The sequence below is a fragment of the Ascaphus truei genome, chromosome 5, assembly GCF_040206685.1.
Source record: "Ascaphus truei isolate aAscTru1 chromosome 5, aAscTru1.hap1, whole genome shotgun sequence".
Classification (NCBI taxonomy): Eukaryota; Metazoa; Chordata; class Amphibia; order Anura; family Ascaphidae; genus Ascaphus; species Ascaphus truei.
In genome coordinates, this window is record NC_134487.1 from 194,199,510 (window position 1) to 194,223,368 (window position 23,859).

The 23,859-nt window shown below is 45.6% G+C and overlaps 1 protein-coding gene across 5 annotated transcripts in view; it reads right to left on the reverse strand.

Annotated features, from left to right (window-relative positions):
* BNIP3L (BCL2 interacting protein 3 like) overlaps nt 1–22,237 on the reverse strand; it is a 162,704-nt gene extending 140,467 nt beyond the window's left edge. For 4 of the 5 annotated variants that reach the window (XR_012801802.1, XR_012801801.1, XM_075601562.1 and 1 more), the window contains exons 1-3: nt 21,791–22,237; nt 16,374–16,554; nt 15,273–15,339 (exon numbers count right to left, since the gene is read on the reverse strand). Coding sequence is in view for 3 of the 5 variants with exons in the window: in XM_075601562.1 (XP_075457677.1) it covers nt 15,273–15,339; nt 16,374–16,554; nt 21,791–21,830 (288 nt within the window). In the remaining 2 variants the exon portion in view is untranslated. Of the gene's footprint in view, nt 1–15,272; nt 15,340–16,373; nt 16,555–19,436; nt 19,599–21,790 lie in introns of those variants that run through there. The other variant, XM_075601565.1, reaches the window with a different exon arrangement.
* Between the last annotated feature and the right edge of the window lie 1,622 nt (nt 22,238–23,859).

Consider the following 23,859-nt stretch of genomic DNA (forward strand, 5'->3'; position numbering starts at 1 on the left):
AAGGGGTTCAGGAAACTAGTCATTCACATCTGACTTTTATTTCTAGATCCGACATTGACACACACACACACACGACTAATTGTAGTATAATGTAATACAATAAATACATTTATGTCAAAAACGAATGTTGTTCTGACTAGGAATTTATTAAATGTATTTTATTTATATATTTTATTTTAAAGCGGGGTTGGGGGCGGGACTAGGGGCGGAGTTGGGGGTGGGACTAGGGGCGGAGTTGGGGGTGGGACTAGGGGGCGGAGTTGGGGGCGGGACTAGGTGATTTTTTGGTTGGGCGAGTAGATTTTTGGGTGATTTGTCGAACACTGTATATATATATATACTAGCTGAGAGACACGGCGTTGCCCAGGATGTAATGTTCCCGCTCCTCTCTCTCTCTCCTCTCCCCTCCCTCTCTGTTTGTCCCCCGTTCACATCAATCCAGTCCCCCCCCCCTCCCTCCTTTACAGCTCAGTTCCCACCCCTTTACAGCTTCATGCAGTGTGTGTGTGTGTGTCATTGTGTGTGCGTCAGTCAGTCTGTCTCTGTGTGTGTGTGCATGCGTCAGTCAGTCTGACGCACAAACACACAAATACACACACACAAACACACAGACTGACTGACGCACACACACACACACACACACACACACTGACTGACGCGCGCACGCACACTGACTGACGCGCGCACGCACTGTCAGTCAGTGTGTGCGCGCGTCAGGCAGTGTGTGTCAGCCAGTCAGTGTATTTGTGCGTCAGTGTGTGTGTGTGCGCGTCAGTCAGGGTGTGTGTGCACGTGTCAGGCAGTCAGTGTGTGTCAGTCAGTGTGTGTGTGTGTGTATCAGTGTGTGTGTGTGCACGTCAGTCAGTGTGTGTGCATCAGTCAGTGTGTGTGTGTGTGTGCGTGCGTGCGTGCGTCAGTCAGTGTGTGTGTGCGTCAGTCAGTGTGACTGACGCACGCACACACACAGTGTGCGTGCGTCAGTCAGTGTGTGTGTGTGTGCGTCAGTAAGGGTGTGTGTGCGTGCGTCAGTCAGGGTGTATGTGCGTGCGTCAGTCAGGGTGTGTGTGTGCATCAATCAGTGTGTGTGCGCGTGCGTCAGTCAGGGTGTGTGCGTGCGTCAGTCAGGGTGTGTGCGTGCGTCAGTCAGGGTGTGCGCGTGCGTCAGTCAGGGTGTGTGCGCGTGCGTCAGTCAGGGTGTGTGCGTGCGTCAGTCAGGGGGTGTGTGCGTGCATCAGTCAGGGGGTGTGTGCATCAGTCAGGAGTTGTGTGTGTGCGCGCGTCATTCAGTGTGTGTGTGCGTCAGGCAGTGTGTGTCAGCCAGATAATGTAAAAAAACACTAGATGGCGCTCTACTGCACCACAGACAGTGAAAATAAAATCTTATGCAAAAAATGTGCAGTGATATCAAATACAAATAATAAACAGTGAATAGTGTTAAATAACAGTGAAATTAAGGCAAAAACAACTTATCACTCGACCCCGACAAAAGACTGTTCCAGAAGTCTTGCAGAAATTGTGTAGTAGAAGTTCCAGGGGAGCGTCGCCGTATGCACATAAAAAGAAAAAAACAGCGGATAGTGTAATATTGCAAAAAACAGTTAATAAAAGTGATTTTACAAGTTCCTACTCACAAAAGTAGCAGGAACACAAGCATGTGAGTCAATAATATTATTGACTCACATGCTTGTGTTCCTGCTACTTTTGTGAGTAGGAACTTGTAAAATCACTTTTATTAACTGTTTTTTGCAATATTACACTATCCACTGTTTTTTTCTTTTTATGTGCATACGGCGACGCTCCCCTGGAACTTCTACTACACAGTGTGTGTCAGCCAGTCAGTGTGTGTGTGCGCGCGTGGCAGGCAGTCAGTGTATGTGTGCGTCAGTCAGTGTGTGTGTGTGCGTCAGTCAGGGTGTGTGCGCGCATTAGTCAGGGTGTGTGCGCGCGTCAGTCAGTGTGTGTGTGTGCGTCAGTCAGTGTATGTGTGTGTGCCAGTCAGTGTGTGTGTGTCAGTCAGTGTGTGTGTCAGTTTGTTGTTGTTGTGTGTCCCCCCCCTTCGCAGCAGGGCAGAGGAAAAAGCAGGGGGGGGGGGTGATGATACCTGCTCACGCTCCCGGCTTCCTGGCCCGGCCGCGGGGGAAATGATGGTGGTACCTGCTGGCGCCACCCCGGCGCTCCCGGCCGCGGTGGGGAGGTTTGTGGGGTGGGGTGTATCTTCAGTGTCTCCCCCTGCATCTCCAGGTGCATCAAAATTTGTGAAAATGTCTCTGCTTAGCAGGGACTGTCACGGTTAATAATGAGCCGGTGCCGGTGTGGGCGGGTAGGAGGAGATCAGAGGAGGATGTCAGCCGTGCTCAGCTGAACATAGAACAGCTGTAGCCAGTAGGAGGGAGGAGGGAAGGGCTGTCTGGCTGCTTAACCACTGCAGCTTCTGGGCAGCAGGTGGTGCTGCAGAGCTCTCCATAGCTGCTCCCGGTTCCTCTATGTATCTGGGTTTGTGTCTGTGTATGTATCTGGGTTTGTGTCTGTGTATGTATCTGGGTTTGTGTCTGTGTATGTATCTGGGTTTGTGTCTGTGTATGTATCTGGGTTTGTGTCTGTGTATGTATCTGGGTTTGTGTCTGTGTATGTATCTGGGTTTGTGTCTGTGTATGTATCTGGGTTTGTGTCTGTGTATGTATCTGGGTTTGTGTCTGTGTATGTATCTGGGTTTGTGTCTGTGTATGTATCTGGGTTTGTGTCTGTGTATGTATCTGGGTTTGTGTCTGTGTATGTATCTGGGTTTGTGTCTGTGTATGTATCTGGGTTTGTGTCTGTGTATGTATCTGGGTTTGTGTCTGTGTATGTATCTGGGTTTGTGTCTGTGTATGTATCTGGGTTTGTGTCTGTGTATGTATCTGGGTTTGTGTCTGTGTATGTATCTGGGTTTGTGTCTGTGTATGTATCTGGGTTTGTGTGTGGGTATCTGGGTTTGTGTCTGTATCTGGGTTTGTGTCTGTATCTGGGTTTGTGTCTGTGTCTGTGTGTGTAGGTGTCTGTGTGTGTAGGTGTCTGTGTCTGTGTGTGTAGGTGTCTGTGTGTGTGTAGGTGTCTGTGTGTGTGTAGGTGTCTGTGTGTGTGTAGGTGTCTGTAGGTGTCTGTGTGTGTGTAGGTGTCTGTGTAGGTGTAGGTGTGTGTGTAGGTGTCTGTGTGTGTGTAGGTGTCTGTGTGTGTGTAGGTGTCTGTGTGTGTGTAGGTGTCTGTGTGTGTGTAGGTGTCTGTGTGTGTGTAGGTGTCTGTGTGTGTGTAGGTGTCTGTGTGTGTGTAGGTGTCTGTGTGTGTGTAGGTGTCTGTGTGTGTGTAGGTGTCTGTGTGTGTGTAGGTGTCTGTGTGTGTGTAGGTGTCTGTGTTTGTGTGTAGGTGTCTGTGTTTGTGTGTTTGTGTGTGTGTCTGTGTTTGTGTGTGTGTGTGTGTGTGTGTGTGTGTGTGTGTGTGTGTGTGTGTCTGTGTGTGTGTGTGTCTGTGTGTGTGTGTGTCTGTGTGTGTGTGTGTCTGTGTGTGTGTGTGTGTCTGTGTGTGTCTGTGTGTGTGTGTCTGTGTGTGTGTGTCTGTGTGTGTGTGTCTGTGTGTGTGTGTCTGTGTGTGTGTGTCTGTGTGTGTGTGTCTGTGTGTGTGTGTCTGTTTGTGTGTGTCTGTTTGTGTGTGTCTGTTTGTGTGTGTCTGTTTGTGTGTGTCTGTTTGTGTGTGTCTGTTTGTGTGTGTCTGTTTGTGTGTGTCTGTTTGTGTGTGTCTGTTTGTGTGTGTCTGTTTGTGTGTGTCTGTGTGTGGCGATGGGGGGGGGGGGGGGTTAACCAGGCCCTTAATAAAGGTATTATACCCGGCTGATTAACCCCAACTCGCATTGGGAATGAAGGGGTTAAAAGTATATGCATGACACTGATGTATTTGCCCCTGTCCCAGCCTTCTTACCACCATGTTACAGCCTATTACCTGCCTGCCATAATAGAATTACATACAAAGTGTGTTATAATGTTTTCAGGCACAAGATGGCATTGTGAGCGCTGAAGCCAGCGCTGATTGAGAAGGCATGGCTGTATACGGGAGGTGTGTTTGAAGCATAGGTATCCATTTTCAAACACTCAACCTCGTAACCGCAAGTTCAATTGAATAAGTAGCTGGCGGTTAGATTTGAAGTGGTTTTCCGACAGAATGTATCCGTACCTTGTTAGCTCGCGTAACTCGAAAGGAGGAAAGTCTATTGCCGTGGGAAGTCGGTCAATTGACGTGAGAACTAGGTAAACTTGGTATCTCACCAAAGCGCCTTTCAATTAAGTGGGCTAACTCGTGAACGGAGACAGCTAGCACCCTGATTTTTGGTGTGCAAGTCCAAGTAAAGAAACCACTCACACACACACAAAAATTACACTTGTGAGGCGCATGCGCGAGCCAGGGTGAATGGAAGCATAGGTTTCTAGCTCCCTTTACACCGGCATGAATTTAGAATAAAAGCGGCACTAAAAATCAATACGACACCCTCCCTTAGGCAGATACACCCGTTGGAACACCGAGGGATGCCAACCAGGGCGAAGTCCAAACAAAAGGACCCCTCGGTCAAGGCATATTTTAACAAAAGCACCCCGGCAGTAACAGGAGGCTCCGTCTCACCTACACCCACCATGCAATCGGAGTCAGATAGTGAGAGACTGGCCCCGCAAGCGGACGACCAGGAACTGGTCAGAAGAAAATATCTCCGCGAATTCTGCGGGGAAATTAAGCATTTCTTCTGCAGGGAACTGTGGGACCTAAGAAAGGACCTGGATGGGGTGGGCGAGTGGACCGGGACCCTGGAAACAAAAATGGATGCTAACACAAGGGCCCTACAGCAAACCAATAAAGCAGTCTCCCAACTGGAGGAAAAGGTCCGTGAGATTTCTGATAAACAAGAAGATAACGAGAACCGGGACCGCAGGAACAATATACGCATAAGAGGGGTCCCAGAAACCATCAATGACCCCGAGGACTTTGTGCAAAGGTGGCTGGAGCATCTGCTCCCGGATAAGACTGAGGATGAAGTTCCAGGGGAGCATCGTCGAGTGCCCAAAAAAGAGAAGTTATATCTTACGTTTTCTTTTTTCTTTTATGCCTCCTCAGCAAGCGGCGGGACTGGGAGCTCGGAGATACTCACGATGGGGTCCGGCTCTCGCACACCTTTACCCAGCAGCGGCATAGACCCTGACTCGGTCCTACCCTCACCGGCGGGTCCGGATGAGGTATGGGATGGAGAATGTAGCACGGAAGAGGGAGGTGCGGCGACAGATACGGGAAAAAACGCCCGATCGGTGGGAGGTCTCCGGGCGTCCAGCCGCAGCTGCTCAGCTAAAGCTAAGTTAATTCAAAGTTACCTACGTATAACATGGTGCACTACACCCACACTGTGCCACTATCTATCTTACGCCAAAATTGCCGGTGTGAACTACCCTGGTAATTCGTCGGCGCCTCAAGAGGTGTCTCATGGAGTTAGTTCATGGGAACCGCTCAACCCTACAGAGGACAGAACTAAGAATGCCTGGTAGCCCATTCCATCGGTGCCAGGCAGCTGTCCAGTCCGTAGGACAGAAGAGCCGGCTCTGGCTCATCCCAGACACGGCTCTTTTCGTTTTATACGTTTCCACGTTCCCTCCCTACCACCTCTCCCCCCCCCCCCCCCAGGTCACTTCCCCTCCTCGGGACGCGGGGCCCCCCCCAGTAGAAGGTCACAGAAGACCACTCCATACGGGATCTTCAGTGTTCACGCAGGTTTCACCCACATAATCAGGGTCAAGATACACAAATACAGTATCACAGCGAGGCGCCGTATACACATACCGAAATGTAAATAGAGTTAAATATCTTATCTAATAATGTTAACGGCTTTAACAGCCCCATAAAAAGGAAAGCCGCATTCATAGATTACAAACGAAAACAAGCGGACGTTCTCCTCCTCCAGGAGACTCACTTCAGCACCAGTAGCTCCCCTAAATATCTAGATAAGCACTACGCACAATTCTACCTAGAGTCTGCGGCAGAGAAAAAGCGAGGGGTAGGGATTCTCTTCCACAATAGCGTTCCCTTCACACTGCAGACACTCAGGAGGGACGGCGAGGGCAGATTCCTGATTGTCGTTGGAACTATTCACGAACAGCCGGTGACTCTGGCTTCGCCTTGTGAGCAAAGCCACGATTTTTTCAGAGAGTTTTTTTAAAAAACTGCACCAGGTTGCCAAAGGCCACATTATCCTAGCGGGTGACTTTAATCTTACGATGAATCCGAAGCTAGATCGGACAGGCACACCCAGGAGTGGTCAGAGGAGGGCTCTAGAAGCTTTAAAGACGGGACTCAAGAAAAATCAGTTGACTGAAATCTGGAGGGAGTTGCACCCCACAGACAAAAATTATACCTTCTATTCCCACCCCCATGATGCATATAGCAGAATCGACTATTTCTTCATCTCTAGTAGACTGGTCCCCTTGGTCTCCTATTCAGGGTCCCATGATATTTCATGGTCTGACCATACACCAATAGAGCTACGGTGCACTCAAATTCTTTGATAGACCTGGCGCAAACTGGAAACTTAATGAGTCACTCTTGAAAATCCCAGATATATGTGACGCAGTGAGTGAGGAAATAAACCAATTCTTTCGTATAAATCATGGTTCGGTAAAATCATACTTTACCCTCTGGGAGGCCCATAAGGCAACCATAAGGGTAACACTAATTGGCATAGCAGCTCGCAGAAAGAGAGAGAGAAACAACAAAGTGGTAGCACTCCAAAGCAAACTACACGCCCTCACGACGAGACACAAAAAAAGAACTGACACCCAGATATTGGCTGAGATAAAGAATACCAAAATTGAACTTAATCTACTGATGACCTCGCAGGCAGACAAATCCTTGAGTTGGTCAAAAAGGAAATACTATGAAAAGGCAAATAGGCAGATACCTTGCTAGCACGCAAATTACAGGCCAAACAATCAAATTATAACATACAGGCGATCCGCTTAAAAACTGGAGCCTCTACATCCAATCCGAAAAACATAGTGGAAGAATTTAAATCATTTTATGAAAATCTATATGATGGAGAGAAAGTGGTACATAATGCCAAAACCGCAAGGGCCGCAGAAGATTTTCTGGCGAGCGCCAATCTGACGGGGCTGACCGAATTGGACAGGAGAGGTATTGGGAGCAGAGATCACATTAGAGGAACTGTCCCAGGTCATCAGTGACCTCAAGCCTTCAAAGGCCCCGGGCCCAGATGGCTATACAGGGCTGTATTAAAAGAAGTTCATTAAGAACCTGGCCCCATGGCTGCTCCGAATGTTTAACGCTGTTTTGGCGGGAGCCCCGTTTCCGGAGCGGATGCTCCAGGCGTCTATTTCAGTGATTTATAAAGATGGAAAAGATCCGCAAGATTGCAAAAGTTATCACCCAATCTCCCTCATTAATACTGACGTTAAAATATACGCCAAACTAATAGCCAATAGATTGAGCCACATCCTGCCCAGACTTATACATCCAGATCAAGTCGGCTTTATTAAAGGTAGACAAGCAGCGGACAACACCCAACGAATTATTGATCTGCTAGAGATAGCCAATAATAAGAAAATACAAGCTATGATGTTAAGTCTGGATGCAGAAAAAGCTTTTGACAGGATTGACTGGCCTTACCTACAACAGACGCTTGGAGCATTTGGCTTTGGGGATAAGGTGAGTGGCGCAATAATGGCGTTGTACTCTGGCCCCGCTGCTAGGGTCATACACCAGGGCTTCCCATCAAACACATTCCAAATCAAAAGTGGCACACGTCAGGGGTGCCCATTATCTCCCCTTTTATTCGCCCTGTGTATGGAACCTCTAGCGGCGCAGATCCGTAACAACCCGGATATCTCAGGGATTACTATAGATTCAAAATCCCACAAGATTGCACTGTATGCTGACGACATCTTACTGGTGATCTCCAGACCCCTTACCTTTCTGCCGAACCTATTTGAGCTGTTGGAAAAATTTAATAAGATATCTGGATTTTAAATTAATCAAACCAAATCAGAGGCCCTGAATATCAGCCTCCCAAAAGCAACAGAAAAACTACTGAGTCTGAACTTCAATTTCAATTGGCAACCAAAACACATTAAGTATCTAGGAGTCCATATCACTAAAGACTATAAAGGCATCTACGAAGCAAATTATCCCAAACTGATTCGAACCCTAAAAGATGATCTGAGAAAGTGGATGCCATATAGGATCTCCTGGATTGGTAGGATACATAGTGTAAAGATGAATCTCCTCCCCCGTATCCTATACCTCTTTCAGACTCTGCCAGTGCCACTGAGACTGAAGGAAATACTCTCACTTCAGTCTGAAATCTCCAATTTTGTATGGGGAGGAAAAAAACCGAGAGTAAACAAGACAATTATGAGAAAGACAATTCGGACAGGGGGACTAGCGGTACCTTGCCTGGTATCTTATTATAAAGCGGCGCAATTGTGTCAACTCACACAATGGCAGACCAACCCAGCATTGAAAAGATGGGTGGATCTGGAGAAATTGGTCTGCTCCCCATTGGAGTTAGACAATCTGCTTTGGTTTCCTCGATGATCAACTCACTGTCGATTTGGGAGGCCACTAAATTTAAATATACCTTAATGTCCAAACACTCACTGATGTCCCCGTTGTGGGGCAACTTCAATTTCAATTGGCAACCAAAACACATTAAGTATCTAGGAGTCCATATCACTAAAGACTATAAAGGCATCTACGAAGCAAATTATCCCAAACTGATTCGAACCCTAAAAGATGATCTGAGAAAGTGGATGCCATATAGGATCTCCTGGATTGGTAGGATACATAGTGTAAAGATGAATCTCCTCCCCCGTATCCTATACCTCTTTCAGACTCTGCCAGTGCCACTGAGACTGAAGGAAATACTCTCACTTCAGTCTGAAATCTCCAATTTTGTATGGGGAGGAAAAAAAACGAGAGTAAACAAGACAATTATGAGAAAGACAATTCGGACAGGGGGAATAGCGGTACCTTGCCTGGTATCTTATTATAAAGCGGCGCAATTGTGTCAACTCACACAATGGCAGACCAACCCAGCATTGAAAAGATGGGTGGATCTGGAGAAATTGGTCTGCTCCCCATTGGAGTTAGACAATCTGCTTTGGTTTCCTCGATGATCAACTCATTGTCGATTTGGGAGGCCACTAAATTTAAATATACCTTAATGTCCAAACACTCACTGATGTCCCCGTTGTGGGGCAACCCCGACTTTGCGCCAGGACTAGCAGAAAACACCTCAGGGATCTGGAAACAATCTAGATATATTCGGCTCAGAGATCTGGAGGGGATACCAAATAAAGTTAAATCATTTGAACAACTCAGATCCGAAAAAAGCATCCTACATTCCGAATTTTTCCGATACCTCCAGATCAGGGCGTACTTTAACAAGAGCACGCCATACCCGCCATTAACCACATTTGAAAAGCTCCGTCTGACAGAAACAGACACACTGGGACTTACATCGCAGATCTATGGAGAAATAGTGGGTTCTGGAAATGCACAACAAGAGCAGAAACTAGCATACCAACTAAGGTGGGAGACGGATCTGGGAGAAGCCCTGGATGAGGAGGACTGGTCGGCCATACTAGAGGCGGCCGCCAAAAGCTCTATTTGTACGACTTTGAAGGAAAATGCATATAAAGTATTAATGAGATGGTTCCTCACCCCGCTGAAATTATCAAGGTTTGTGCCAGGACCTGTTGCACATGCTGTGGTCTTGCCCTCGAATCTCACCCATTTGGGAAGAAATTAGAAATTGGATCCAGAGGATTTTCGACCTCACAATTCCCCCGGACCCGTGGCTGTTCCTGCTGAATAGGCCGTGGCCGGGTTTATCTAAAACTGGAAATAAACTAGTTGCACATTTCGCAACAGCAACGAGGTGCGAGATCGCAGCTATGTGTTAACAACCCAAGATCCCAAACATCCCCAAGATTCGAAATCGAATGTGGTACATATGCCAGATGGAAAAGTTAACGAGCTTGGTTAATGACACTGGCGCCAAATATCTAAAAGTCTGGTCACCTTGGTTGGAACAGACAGATATCCCAGGGGTAGAGGTAACCACAATCTGGCAATGATAGCTCAAAATGCATTTTCACTCAAAGGGCGAGAACATAGCAGTGGGCTGCCTGGCCATACACGGGGCAGCGATAGGGCATAAGAGGCTCAAGAGCTAAACCAACAAGAGCTGATGGATAATGCAAATCGCAAGCTGAACATAAATCCCATCATAACAGGAGAGGCCCGCGTCCCTGGGGTCATCACCCCCCCTATCTTTCCCCCTCCCCTCCCCCATCCTTATTTTATTTTACCTATAAGCGCAATTACGCTAAGGTACCACATAGTAAGCTGGAGAGATATCAATGTTCATACTGCCCAGGTACTCAGGAGGGAACTTAGGTGTCACACTGAAATGTTATATATGAGATATTTATTTTATATGCACTGTGATACTATATGTACTGAAAACTCCTTACAATAAACTTGAAAAAAAAAATTACAGTTGTGACACCCCCAGAACATAATGTTTTAATAAAGTGTAAAATACGGTAAGTTTTAAAATGTACAGTACAGGCAGGAACAGTTTTTTCTGTGAGCCCGGGAATAATCCTTTGGCATGTAAATATGCCAGGGGTGAATGAGCTGAGGGTATTTTCCATCCTGCACTTCAAAGAGACCCCACTAAGTGGGAGCCTCTGAGTCTAGTGAAATGCAGTGATGAAAAGCCTCAGAGATCCAAAGTGTGAAAATGGCCGGGATGTTGCTGAGTGCCAGATCCCGGTACTCATCATGAGCCATTCACACCTTGGGGCCAAACCCCAGACTCAGGGTTGCCAGATAAGGGGTGTACCCCAGGTATCCTAAACCGCATGAGTGTCAAGCGGACACATGTGCGGTGCAAACAGGAAAGCCTTTTTTGCCCGTTTTGCAAACTACGGGCAAATCGGAGATTGGTGGGTTAAATGTTCCCACGGAGGGGATTGGGCATGCATGTTATAAATAGGTCTGTGAACCCTATAAAACTGCCCGCTGATCTATCCTCTGTGTGATTCAGGACGTAACCAAACTTTGCACAAGATTCTGTTCGAGTACAGCAGTAGCGGTTCCAGGACGCAAGGGGTTAATAACATCGCAACCAAGGATTTACTTAAAACTCAGGAATTCGTTAGCCCTGGTGACTCCCGAATGAATTCTTATGAACTATTACGAACTTTCTTCATTTGGCGGAGATATTAGATCAGCAACTTGCGATCTAGCCAAATGGACTTTAAACCAGAGACTGCATTTCTTGCGCTATCTTGCAAAGGACAATTTATTTTGTTTCCCCATCCCAGTAAGTGTTGTATTAAGTGTATTCTGAAGCTGTCGTGTGTTTGTCTATCAAGGAAATAAATGACAATTTATTTTGCCTCCTTGTCGTGTTCAATCGAGAATCCCAAAAATATAAAAAGTGTAGATAAGTTCTGGTCCACGTGACACTGTGTTGGTAAGTGTGTATGTTGGTAAGTGTGTGTGTGTGTTTGTGTGCTGGTAAAGGGAGAGAGGATGGAGAGGCAGGGGAGAGAGGTGATGGGAGAGAGAGGATGGGGAGGGAGAGGGAGGGGAGAGTTTACACTCGGAAAGGGGGTTGGGGGGGCTCCACTTGAGATTGCATTGGAAACGTTACCATGCATTGGACAGAGTACTGGATAGTTTTTTTGGGGGGGTTCATTTGGGGGTAATCCCTGCAAACAGTAACCCCTTCAGCTCTACTGCAGTCTGGAATACAACTGAAAAGGCAGAAAACTTGGGGGAAATACACAGAATAACTCAGTCAGGTTTTCAGGATATCCCTGCTTCAGCACAGGTTTGATTGACCCACCTGTGTTGAAGTAGGGATATCCTAAAAACCTGACCTCGTGGTGGCCCTTGAAGACTGGAGTTGCCCACCCCTGCTCTAAGGGGTCTATGCATCAACGTACAGAAAAGTGTTTTGACACACTGCTCCGTTTTTTTTCTTAGCAGAGCTGCAGCGTGTGCAAAAACAGTTTCTTACATCTAATGCAGAATTGTAGACTTGTGCCACTACAGATGTGGCAGATTGTTTTGGGAAAATAAAATGGGAAAATAATGGTGCGGAGAGACGCAGAATTTTTCTTATTTAGAATTTATTCAATTTTTTTTAAATTGGGGTGGGGCCAGGCTGCAAGTATTTTTTTTTGGTAATTTGTCAAGAATATATATACAGTTGTGTGAAAAAGAAAGTATACCCTCTTTGAATTCTATGGTTTTACATATCAAGACATAATAACAATCATCTGTTCCTTAGCAGGTCTTACAATTAGTTAAATACAACCTCAAATGAACTACAACACATGACATATTACACTGTGTCATGATTTATTTAACAAAAATAAAGCCAAAATGGAAAAGCCATGAGTAAAAAAACAAGTACACCTTATGATTCAATAGCTTGTAGAACCACCTTTAGCAGCAATAACTTGAAGTAATCATTTTCTGTATGACTTTATCAGTCTCTCACATCGTTGTGGAGGAATTTTGGCCCACTCTTCTTTACAACGTTGCTTCAGTTCATAGAGGTTTGCGGACATTTGTTTATGCACAGCTCTCTTAAGGTCCCGCCACAGCATTTCAATCGGGTTGAGGTCTGGACTTTGACTGGGCCATTGCAACACCTTGATTCTTTTCTTTTTCAGCTATTCTGTTGTAGATTTGCTGGTGTGCTTGGGATCATTGTCCTGTTGCATGACCTAATTTCGGCCAAGATTTAGCTGTCGGACAGATGGCTTCACATTTGACTCTAGAATACTTTGGTATACAGTGGAGTTTATGGTCGACGCAATGACTGCAAGGTTCCCAGGTCCTGTGGCTGCAAAACAAGCCCAAATCATCACCCCTCCACCACCGTGCTTGACAGTTGGTATGAGGTGTTTGTGCTGATATGCTGTGTTTGGTTTTCGACAAACGTGGCACTGTGCATTATGGCCAAACATCTCCTCTTTGGTCTCGTCTGTCAGAGACAGAAGAGGGTTTCTCCTGGCAACCCTTCCAAACAAACCATACTTGTTCAGTCTTTTTCTAATTGTACTGTCATGCACTTTAACATTTAACATGCTAACTGAGTCCTGTAGAGTCCGAGATGTAACTCTTGGTTTTTTTTGCAATTTCTCTGAGCATTGCACGGTCTGACCTTGGGGTGAATTTGCTGGGACGTCCACTCCTGGGAACATTGGCAACTGTCTTGAATGTTTTCCACTTTTGAATAATCTTTCTCACTGTAGAATGATGGACTTTAAATTGTTTGTAAATTACCTTATAACCCTTCCCAGATTGATGGGCAGCAACAATTGCTTCTCTAAGATCATTGCTGATGTCTTTCCTCCAGACCAGCAAACTGCTAAAACTTCGGCTTTTATAGAGGTAGTCACACTTTCAGATGATTAATTAATCAAGGGCATTTGATTAGCAGCACCTGTCTGCTGCTTAGCATCTTAATTCCTATGGAAGCAGTAAGAGTGTATTTAGTTTTTCACACATGGCTTCTCCATTTTGGCTTTATTTTTGTTAAATAAATCATGACAGTGTAATATGTCATGTGTTGTTGTTCACCTGAGGTTGTATTTACCTATTTTTTAGACCTGCTAAGGAACAGATGATTGTTATTATGTCCTATGTAAAACCATATAATTCAAAGAGGATGTACTTTCTTTTTCACACAACTGTATATATACACACACACATATATATACACATACATACATACATAAACACACACACACACACACACACACACACACACACACACACACACACACACACACACACACCATACAGAGCCCATCTGGCAGATAGAGTTTGACACACAACAGCATTTACACAATTGTGAAATCACTTAACCAGTGAATATCTGCTGTTTGTTCTGCTTTCATTTTTTGCTCATTCCTGAGGTGGCTTCAGGTACTGGGTCAGTTCTGTCATTTAGTCCCTAATCAGATCACATACTGCTCAGGCAATCTCTGTTATCCTAATTCATCCTATGAATAATAGATAATAGTACACAGTGTAAAACTCCTGTCTCATTGCACACACTCTGTCGTTCTTCAGATCAGGTTTGCTCAGTTTTGAGCTTGGATCTTCCAGGGAGGTGTAGTGTATGAGCAATAAGTAAGAGCACCGGAGCAGGTTCCACTTGTGAGCGACTAAACGTCAGCATTCAAGTTCAGTTAGTCAGCAGCTATCTCGAGGCACCAATTTTATTACTAGTGTTGTCTTGTAGTTTCCAAAACGTTTGTCCTCGTTTTCATTAGTCTGATGCATGTTTCATTTTGGAAAAATTAACTATTCTATCACTGAGAGGTGTACAGAACAAACAAACAAAAAAACAAAAACACAAAAAACCATCAACACATTGCCAAACACAATGCACAGTTCTGTAAATGTATTACTGGTGGCGAGGATTCTTGGGGTGCAAGCACACTTCAGGAGCATATGTCAGTAAACTGGTGTTATTTTAAAATGTGTGGCACATCAGTCTTTCAATAGTAGAGACATGAAGGTAATTAGCATTGCTCTCATATTAACTATAAAACCACTCATCCAACAGTTCCCATTTTACAGCTCAACCTCTTCTTTTAATCCCAACACATCTGCAGCAAAATGTGGAGCACAATGCCCTGCAGAGCTACCATTGGACTTGTCTAGCAGCCAATGGATTAAGTGCAGCAGGAGAGAACAGCAGGCTTAAAACAAGAACCTCAAATGCACCCAGCCATATTATTTAGCACTTGCATATGTAACTATAAATAGGAGGGTTGACAACTACAAACAGTGTCAAGTGCTATATTCGGAATCTTTTTTGCTTATTCAGTCCTCTCATCAGGTCATCCTGAGAGGACTGTACACACACACACACACACACACACACACACACACACACACACACACACGAGAAATAATGGCCGCATACACTAGGTAGAAATCCTCAGTAGAGCGGTAGGTGGTGCAAGATAAAAGTGAATAGTGATAGTCATGAAAGATCACGAAAGTTATCAGATGCCAGCACAGTACAAGGGGTAAATTAATAGAGGTTTATTTAGACCGGCATGCAGATATCCCGACGTTTCGGTCCAAGGGGGGCCGTCTACACACGCTCGCTCGCTCGCACACACACACACACACACACACACACGTGGTACCTGTGAGCTGTCTCTACTCATGTGCATCTCCGCATCAAAGGTGATCTGCCCTTCTTCAGGGTCAGGGCTACATGACAAGTAAACAAAAAGAAAAGGTAGTTTAACACTTTGTGTGCTCTACTCAACTTTTTTTTTTTTTAGCATGTTCTTGTATAGTGCTGCTAGTTGTACGCAGTGCGTTACAGAGACATTTTGCAGGCACAGGTCCCTGCCCCGTGGAGCTTACAATCTATGTTTTTGATGCCTCAGGCACAGGAAGATAAAGTGACTTGCCCACACCGGGAATTGAACGGGAATTGAGCTTCAAGCTCTCAGTGCCAGTCAGTGTTGTTACTCACTGAGCCACTCCCTCTCCCATAGGGGGGACTAGTTCGGTAGTTAAAGGGATCAATTAAATGGAGCAATAGGAGTTATAAGGAGGGGTTACAAGGAGCAAAAAAAAAAGTTATAGAGAGCCGTTACATGGAGCAATCGGAGGAGTAATATGGAGGAATAGGAGGGGTTATATGGAGCAATAGGAAGGTGAGGTTATACAAAGCAATAAGAGAAGTTATAATGAGCATTATAGAGAGAAATATGAGGCGTTAGAGAGAGCATTAAGAGGAGTTATAGGGAGTAAAAAGGTTATAAGGAGCGATTATTTGAGAGTATTATAAGTTATAGGAGGAGTTATAGGGAGCATTAGGAGAAGTTACAAGGAGAAACGCAGAGAGAACAAAAGGTGTCAAGACGAACATTGTACATGTAAGGAGCAGGAACTTAGGTAATACATGCAGAAAAAAAGAGTATTACAAACATATCAGTCACCAGTCTCATCAATATCATCATATCAGTCATCAGAATGTGTCTCTTTCTTAAAGAAAACATCCTGGTAAAGAAGTCATACAGAGTGTACTTCGCTCAATCACTACAAGTCAGTCTGAGGAACTGCTGTGTCCACAAAAAGTGAGTCAGGGTATGATGATTCCTCTGTCTTGAAAATAAAAATGTTAATTGAAATCTTTATGGCCATCCTGCTCAGTGTTAAGTCAGTGACACTGTGCAGGGGTCCCCTCAAATCCCACTAGAGGTTGAGGACTGAAAAAGCTCAGCTGCTCTCACCTGTCACATTGGGAGCTGCTCCGGGAGCTGCTCTGCCCGGACTCGTGCTGTGCATCCAGGAGAATCTTCTCCATATCTTCATTGTGAATAGAGGAGGACGACGGCACATGCTCTAGGCCTCCATTTCTGCCTGTATCGGTGTTGTTCCCGTGGCCGTTCATTGGCAGCTCCACCCAGGAACCTGATGGAGCAGACAGATAGCACTCGTTGTTAGCTAGAGTGAAACTAAAATGTGCCTGTCCAATCTTAAAAGGCAGAGCAGGCAGCAAGGACCTTGTCTGGTGAAAGATAAATAGTTAGATAGATAAAGAGTTGGTTAAATCCGTGATCACACGCATTGTGTAATACATGTGCACCTTTGGACACTTCTCTGTGAACTTATTGTATTATTTCCCTGCATGAGTGAGGCAGCTTCAACATCAGCTGACCCAACCTCCCAGTGTGTCCTATGTGACAGCAGCAACTCACACAGCCTATCACAAACCAGTGACACCTCAGAGAAATACCTGTTTAACATCTTGATCACTACACAAAGGAATGTGAGCTTTCCATGTGTATGAGTGACATAAGGTGGAATACACGGGTAAAGGAAATGGTCACAATTAATTACTACATGTAATTATTATGTGTCAGAGGAGCCAGGACTAGGTGTAAGCAAAAATGGGAGGCTACACTCCATCTTTCCTTCGCAAAACACTGTGCTTGATAGATCTAAACTTTAACTCTTCACTGTCAGGATAGTGTGTAACTTCACATATAAAAAAAATCTGGAGTGCAAGGGTTAGGGAATATAGGGTTAGGGAGTATAGGAGTATAGAACATAGTATAGAACATAGAGACAACCAGGGTTGTCAGTAAGGGTCCGGAATATTAGGGTTAGGCTTTTCTATCAACCCGTTGTCAGATTTAATTAACTTGGCAGATGAGATTTTATCACCAGCTCAAACCAGGAGACTTCTATGGCACACAAAACCGAAAATGGGACCTTTGGTCATGACCAAAGTGCTGCCGGCGGTATACCGCCACTACAACTCACTGCCAGACAGGTCTCCACTTGACATTTCGCAGTGTGCTATTTATTTCTAAAATGTTTTACCAGGAAGTAATACATTGAGAGTTACCTGTCGTTTTCAAGTATGTCCTGGGCTTAGAGTTAAGATGACAAATAATACATGGTTACAAATACATAGTTACTAACTGTTAGAGCCGGAAATAATTGGACACTGATGCAAGTTTTGTTATTTCGGCTCTGTACCAAAATAAATTCAAGTTACAGTTAAATAATGAATATGGGCTTAAAGTGCAGTCTATCAGCTTTAATTTCAGGGTATTCACATCCAAATTGGAGAAAGAGTTTAGGAATTACATCTCTTTAATATGTAGCCCTCTCTTTTTCAAGGGACCAAAAGTAATTGGACAATTGACTCAAAAGCTGTTTCATGGACAGCTGTGGGCTATTCCTTCGTTATTTCATCATCAATTAAGCAGGTAAAAGGTCTGGAGTTGATTCCAGGTGTGGCATTCACATTTGGAAGCTGTTGCTGTGAACCCAACATGCGGTCAAAGGAGCTCTCAAAGCAAGTGTAACAGGGCATCCTTAGGCTGCAAAAAAAAGAAAATCCATCAGAGAGATAGCAGGAACATTAGGAGTGGCCAAATCAAGTTTTGTAAATTATGAGAAAAAAAAAGAACGCACTGGTGAGCTCTGCAACACAAAAAGGTCTGGACGTCCACGGAAGACAACAGTGGTGGATGATTGTAGGATCCTTTCCATGGTAAAGAAAACCCCCTTCACAACATCCAGCCAAGTGAAGAACACTCTTCAGGAGGTAGGCATATCATTATCCAAGTCTACCATAAAGAGAAGACTTCACGAGAGCAAATGCAGAGGGTTCACCACAAGGTGCAAACCATTCACAAGCCTCAAGAATAGAAAGGCCAGATTAGACTTTGCCAAACAATATCTAAAAAAGCCAGCCCAGTTCTGGAAAAGCATTCTTTGGACAGATGAAACTAAGATCAACCTGTACCAGAACGATGGGAAGAAAAAAGTATGGAGAAGGCTTGGAACGGCTCATGATCCGAAGTATACCACATCATCTGTAAAACACGGTGGAGGCAGCGTGATGGCATGGGCATGCATGGCTTACAATGGCACTGGGTCACTAGTGTTTATTGATGATGTGACAGAAGCAGCCGGATGAATTCTGAAGTGTACAGGGATATATTGTCTGCTCAGATTCAGCCAAATTCAGCAAAGTTTATTGGACGGCGCTTCACTTTACAATGACAATTTAGACAATGACCCAAAACATACTGCGAATGCAACACAGGAGTTTTTTAAGGCAAAGAAGTGGAATATTCTGCAGTGGCCGAGTCAATCACCTGATCTCAACCCGATCGAGCATGCATTTCACTTGCTGAAGACAAAACTTAAGGCAGAAAGACCCACGAACAAACAACAACAACTGAAGACAGCTGCAGTAAAGGCCTGGCAAAGCATCACAAAGGAGGAAAGCCAGCGTTTGGTGATGTCCATGCGTTCCAGACTTCAAGCAGTCATTGCCTGCAAAGGATTCTCAACCAAGTATTAAAAATGAACATTTTATTTATGATTGTGTTAATTTGTCCAATTACATTTGAGCCCCTGAAATAAGGGGACTGTGTATGAAAATGGTTGCAATTTCTAAACGTTTCATACAATATTTTTTTCAACCCCTTTGTGGTGGGAGGGGGTTAATCAGGCCAATAATAAAGGTATTATGCCTGGCTGGTTAACCTTAATCCCTGCTGGGACTGAAGGGGTTAAACTGTATTGTTCCCATCATATCATATTTTCCCCTACACCACCTTTATTGTCCCTATTTTGCAGTTGAAGATGTTAGCTGCTGCTGAATGAACTATGTGCAAATTGTATTTGTGACACAAGGGGGAGCCCCTAGCGCTGAACCAAGCGCTAAGTGAAGAAGCGTGCCAATGAATGGGTGGCCGCTTTGAAGTATAGGGATCACTTCCTATGCCATACTGTAGACCTCTAAACCCCTCGAAGAGGACAGACTTTACCTGGAAGGGATCCTGAGTAGAACTCGATATAGGGAACAGAGAGGCTAGCAATGTGGGAGACACCACATGGAGTCTTGGAAGAGGAGAGACCTGGATTAGAAGAGTGAGAGAAAGAGGATTTGCCCTCCCCCTCCTCCTACTTTGGATTTGAATTTATTTTTTCTCATAAATTTGGTCTACATGTAGAACAACTGGGATGCATATGTATATTAAACAATGTATTGTTACATGACTAAACTTCAATAAAATTTGTTACAAAAAAACAAACTAAAAAGCTAATAGGAACAAGCTGATGCATATTAAATATAATACATAACAAATCCATATATATATATATATATATATATATATATATATATATATATATATATATATATATATATATATACGACAAAAATATACAAAAATAAATGCATATAAAATACAAACCTACATACAAAAAGAATGTATAAATAAAAAAAATATATTGAAAGAGAGACCATAAGTTGATAATCACTGTATAAAACAGATGTTAGCAGAGACAAGGATAGGGGAGACACACCACACATAAACTGTAATAGACAATATAGGGAAGGTGTAAGTATATACCACAATGTGGCATATAAATGAGGCAGGACTGGACAAAGCGGAGTCCAGTAAAGGCTCCCAACAAACGTGAGGTGAATGTAATAATAACACAATAACATAAAATTAATTCAATGTAAACTAAAAATAAAATAAAAAGTATGTCTATGTTAATGTGAATATCATTATAAAAATTGTGCAAAAATATTACAAAAATATTAGTATTAATAGTAAATGTTCAATAATACCCTCCAACAATTATTAGCATCAATAGCAAAACACATTAAATGATATTAAAGAAATATTAGTGATATTAATGAAATATTAATGTGTGTGTTTGTGTGTATATATATATATATATATATATATAAAAATGGAAGATTATAATAGAGAGGACAAAACGGAGTGCACATAAAGCTTATATGTGGGCTCTCAAAACGTCTTAGTAGAGAAGTTACAAATGTAGGAGGAATGAGAACCGATGAAACAGAATCTAGACTATCGTGCTAGTGTCCAAGCACTCATTGAATCCATCAGGGGCCAAAGTGCCCAACTGGTAGATCCAACAGGTTTCTCTTTTGCACAGATTTGAATCTATCACCCCCCAGAATGAGGGGTGAGATGTGTTCCAGACCAATGAGCCTTAAAGATACCGGATCTTTGTTATGTACGGAATGGAAATGTCTAGAAACACTATGAACACGGTTGCCGTTGATTACATTACATCTGTGCACTAAGAAACGAGTGCTTACGGGATGAATGGTGCGGCCCACATAGTGGTAGCCGCAATTGCATGCGAGGAAATATACAATGAATGTGCTCAAACAATTGATGTTAATCCTAATTTTGTAATTTTTCCTTTTTGTAAAGGAAGTGAAAGATGATTCAATAACAATGTGTTTGCAAGTGATGCAACGAGTACGTCCGCCTCTAGAATTCATGACCCCGAAGAGGCATCTAGAGTGGAATGGCCAGATTGTTTGATTTTGCTAGGTGCAAGTAGCCCTTAAGGTTCCTCGTTTTCCTAAACAGCATGGATGCCTTATCAGGTAACACGGGCCACAAAAGATGATCACATTTAAGCAATCCCCAATGTCTATTCAGAATGGCCTGAATAGACTTGGATAATTGATTTAATGTCGTGATGAAACTGTGTGCCCTCACAGAAGCAGAATTACCTGGCAAAGAAATGTGACTTCCACCGATAGTAGATAATCGCTTAGCTTTGAATTTGGACAATCAGATCTCTCGCAAGCGATTGGAAGCTACTAAAGGACTCTGCAACAAGTTTATGGTGCCTTTCACACCCCTGGTCTAAAACATGTGAAAGTGCTCACGTGATATTCTTTATTGGTTTATATGCTAACGGTGGAGGTTTTTTGTCCCCTTTTTCACCCACCATAAAAAAAACAAAAAAAAAACACACACACACACACACAATTTAGAAATAATTAGAACCACCATAAAATAACAATACAACGGCAATAAAATATAGTAACTATATAATACATTAATAATAGGCTAATAGAATCATTTGGATTTATTTTTCTCCTGGGTTTCTCACATCCGCCCCTCCTACTGAGCTTTGATTGGCATGACTGGTCAATCTGTCTGTAGACCGCGCCCACAAACACCATATTTTTCCGCGATTGGTCCAAAACGCTGAGTCACTCCTAGCCCGCCCCTCGCCTGTTCATCAAACAGCAAGCGAGCGGAAACAGATAATAACACGGTGTTAATAGATTAATGCAACAATTATGTTACGTGTATGCGGCGCGAGCCGGGCTCACCGTGCAGCGGGGGCTCCTCGCCGTTGTTGTTGTCGGACATGCCGGTAGCCAGACTCGGTCAGTCAGCGTCAGAGCCGCACTGCGCAGCCACCCCCCACCCACACGCGTCATGCCACCAACGTCACCCGAATCAATAGGTTGGGTTTGGTCTCGCGTGACTGCCGACCGGAACGTCATTTAACCCTTTCAATGCATCACGTGGCCATAGGATACCACGATGGGGCTGATCTATAAACCCGAGACGTGTTACCCAGAGGGAAATTGAAACATCCGTGTGTCCTGGCAGCCAAAAAAAGATGCATATATACATGTCATGTCCTGTCATCCAGAAGAGGGAAATTTAGATACCCCCTACAGAGGAAGTGGAATTAAAATGCTGGTGGATGTGGTTATTGAGAAGTGCTTCTACAATGCCGTTGTCCAGAGGAGTTGGGGTGGGTGGAAGCTACCATGCTTCTGCCGGTGCCCGTGTCTCCCAAAACAGAAGGGGAGAGGAGGGGGGCGGGCAGAGAGGAGGGGGGGGGCGGGCAGAGAGAGGAGGGGGGGGGGGCAGAGAGAGGAGGGGGGGGCGGGCAGAGAGAGGAGGGGGGGGCGGGCAGAGAGAGGAGGGGGGGCGGGCAGAGAGAGGAGGAGGGGGCAGAGAGAGAAGGGGGGAGGGGATGGAGAGAGAAGGGGGGAGGAGACAGACAGAAAAGGGGGGAGGAGACAGACACAAGGGGGGAGGAGACAGACACAAGGGGGGGAGGGAGGAGACAGACACAAGGGGGGGAGGGAGGAGACAGACACAAGGGGGGGAGGGAGGAGACAGACACAAGGGGGGAGGAGGAGACAGACACAAGGGGGGGAGGAGGAGACAGACAGAAGGGGGGGAGGAGGAGACAGACAGAAGGGGGGGGAGACAGACAGAAGGGGGGAGGAGACAGACAGAAGGGGGGGAGGAGGAGACAGACAGAAGGGGGGGGGAGGAGACAGACAGAAGGGGGGGGGGAGGAGACAGACAGAAGGGGGGGAGGAGGAGACAGACAGAAGGGGGGGAGGAGGAGACAGACAGAAGGGGGGGAGGAGGAGACAGACAGAAGGGGGGAGGAGGAGACAGACAGAAGGGGGGGAGGAGGAGACAGACAGAAGGGGGGAGGAGGAGACAGACAGAAGGGGGGAGGAGGAGACAGACAGAAGGGGGGGAGGAGGAGACAGACAGAAGGGGGGGAGGAGGAGACAGACAGAGGGGGGAGGAGGAGACAGACAGAAGGGGGAGGAGGAGACAGACAGAAGGGGGGGAGGAGACAGACAGAAGAGGGGGGAGGAGACAGACAGAAGGGGGGGAGAGAGGGAGGAGACAGACAGAAGGGGGGAGGAGAGACAGACAGAAGGGGGGGGAGGAGACAGACAGAAGGGGGGGAGGAGGAGACAGACAGAAGGGGGGGAGGAGGAGACAGATAGAAGGGGGGGAGGAGGAGACAGACAGAAGGGGGGAGGAGGAGACAGACAGAAGGGGGGGAGGAGGAGACAGACGGGGGGGAGGAGGAGACAGACGGGGGGAGGAGGAGACAGACGGGGGGAGGAGGAGACAGACGGGGGGGAGGAGGAGACAGACGGGGGGAGGAGGAGACAGACGGGGGGGAGGAGACAGAAGGGGGGGAGAGAGACAGAAGGGGGGGGAGGAGGAGACAGACAGAAGGGGGGGAGGAGGAGACAGACAGAAGGGGGGGAGGAGGAGACAGACAGAAGGGGGGGAGGAGGAGACAGACAGAAGGGGGGGGAGGAGACAGACAGAAGAAGGGGGGGAGGAGACAGACAGAAGGGGGGAGGAGACAGACAGAAGGGGGGGGAGGAGGAGACAGAAGGGGGGGAGGAGGAGACAGACAGAAGGGGGGGAGGAGGAGACAGACAGAAGGGGGGGAGGAGGAGACAGACAGAAGGGGGGGGAGGAGGAGACAGACAGAAGGGGGGGAGGAGACAGACAGAAGGGTGGAGACAGAAGGGGGAGACAGACAGAAGGGGGGGAGGAGACAGACAGAAAGGGGGGGGGAGGAGACAGACAGAAAGGGGGGGGGGAGGAGACAGACAGA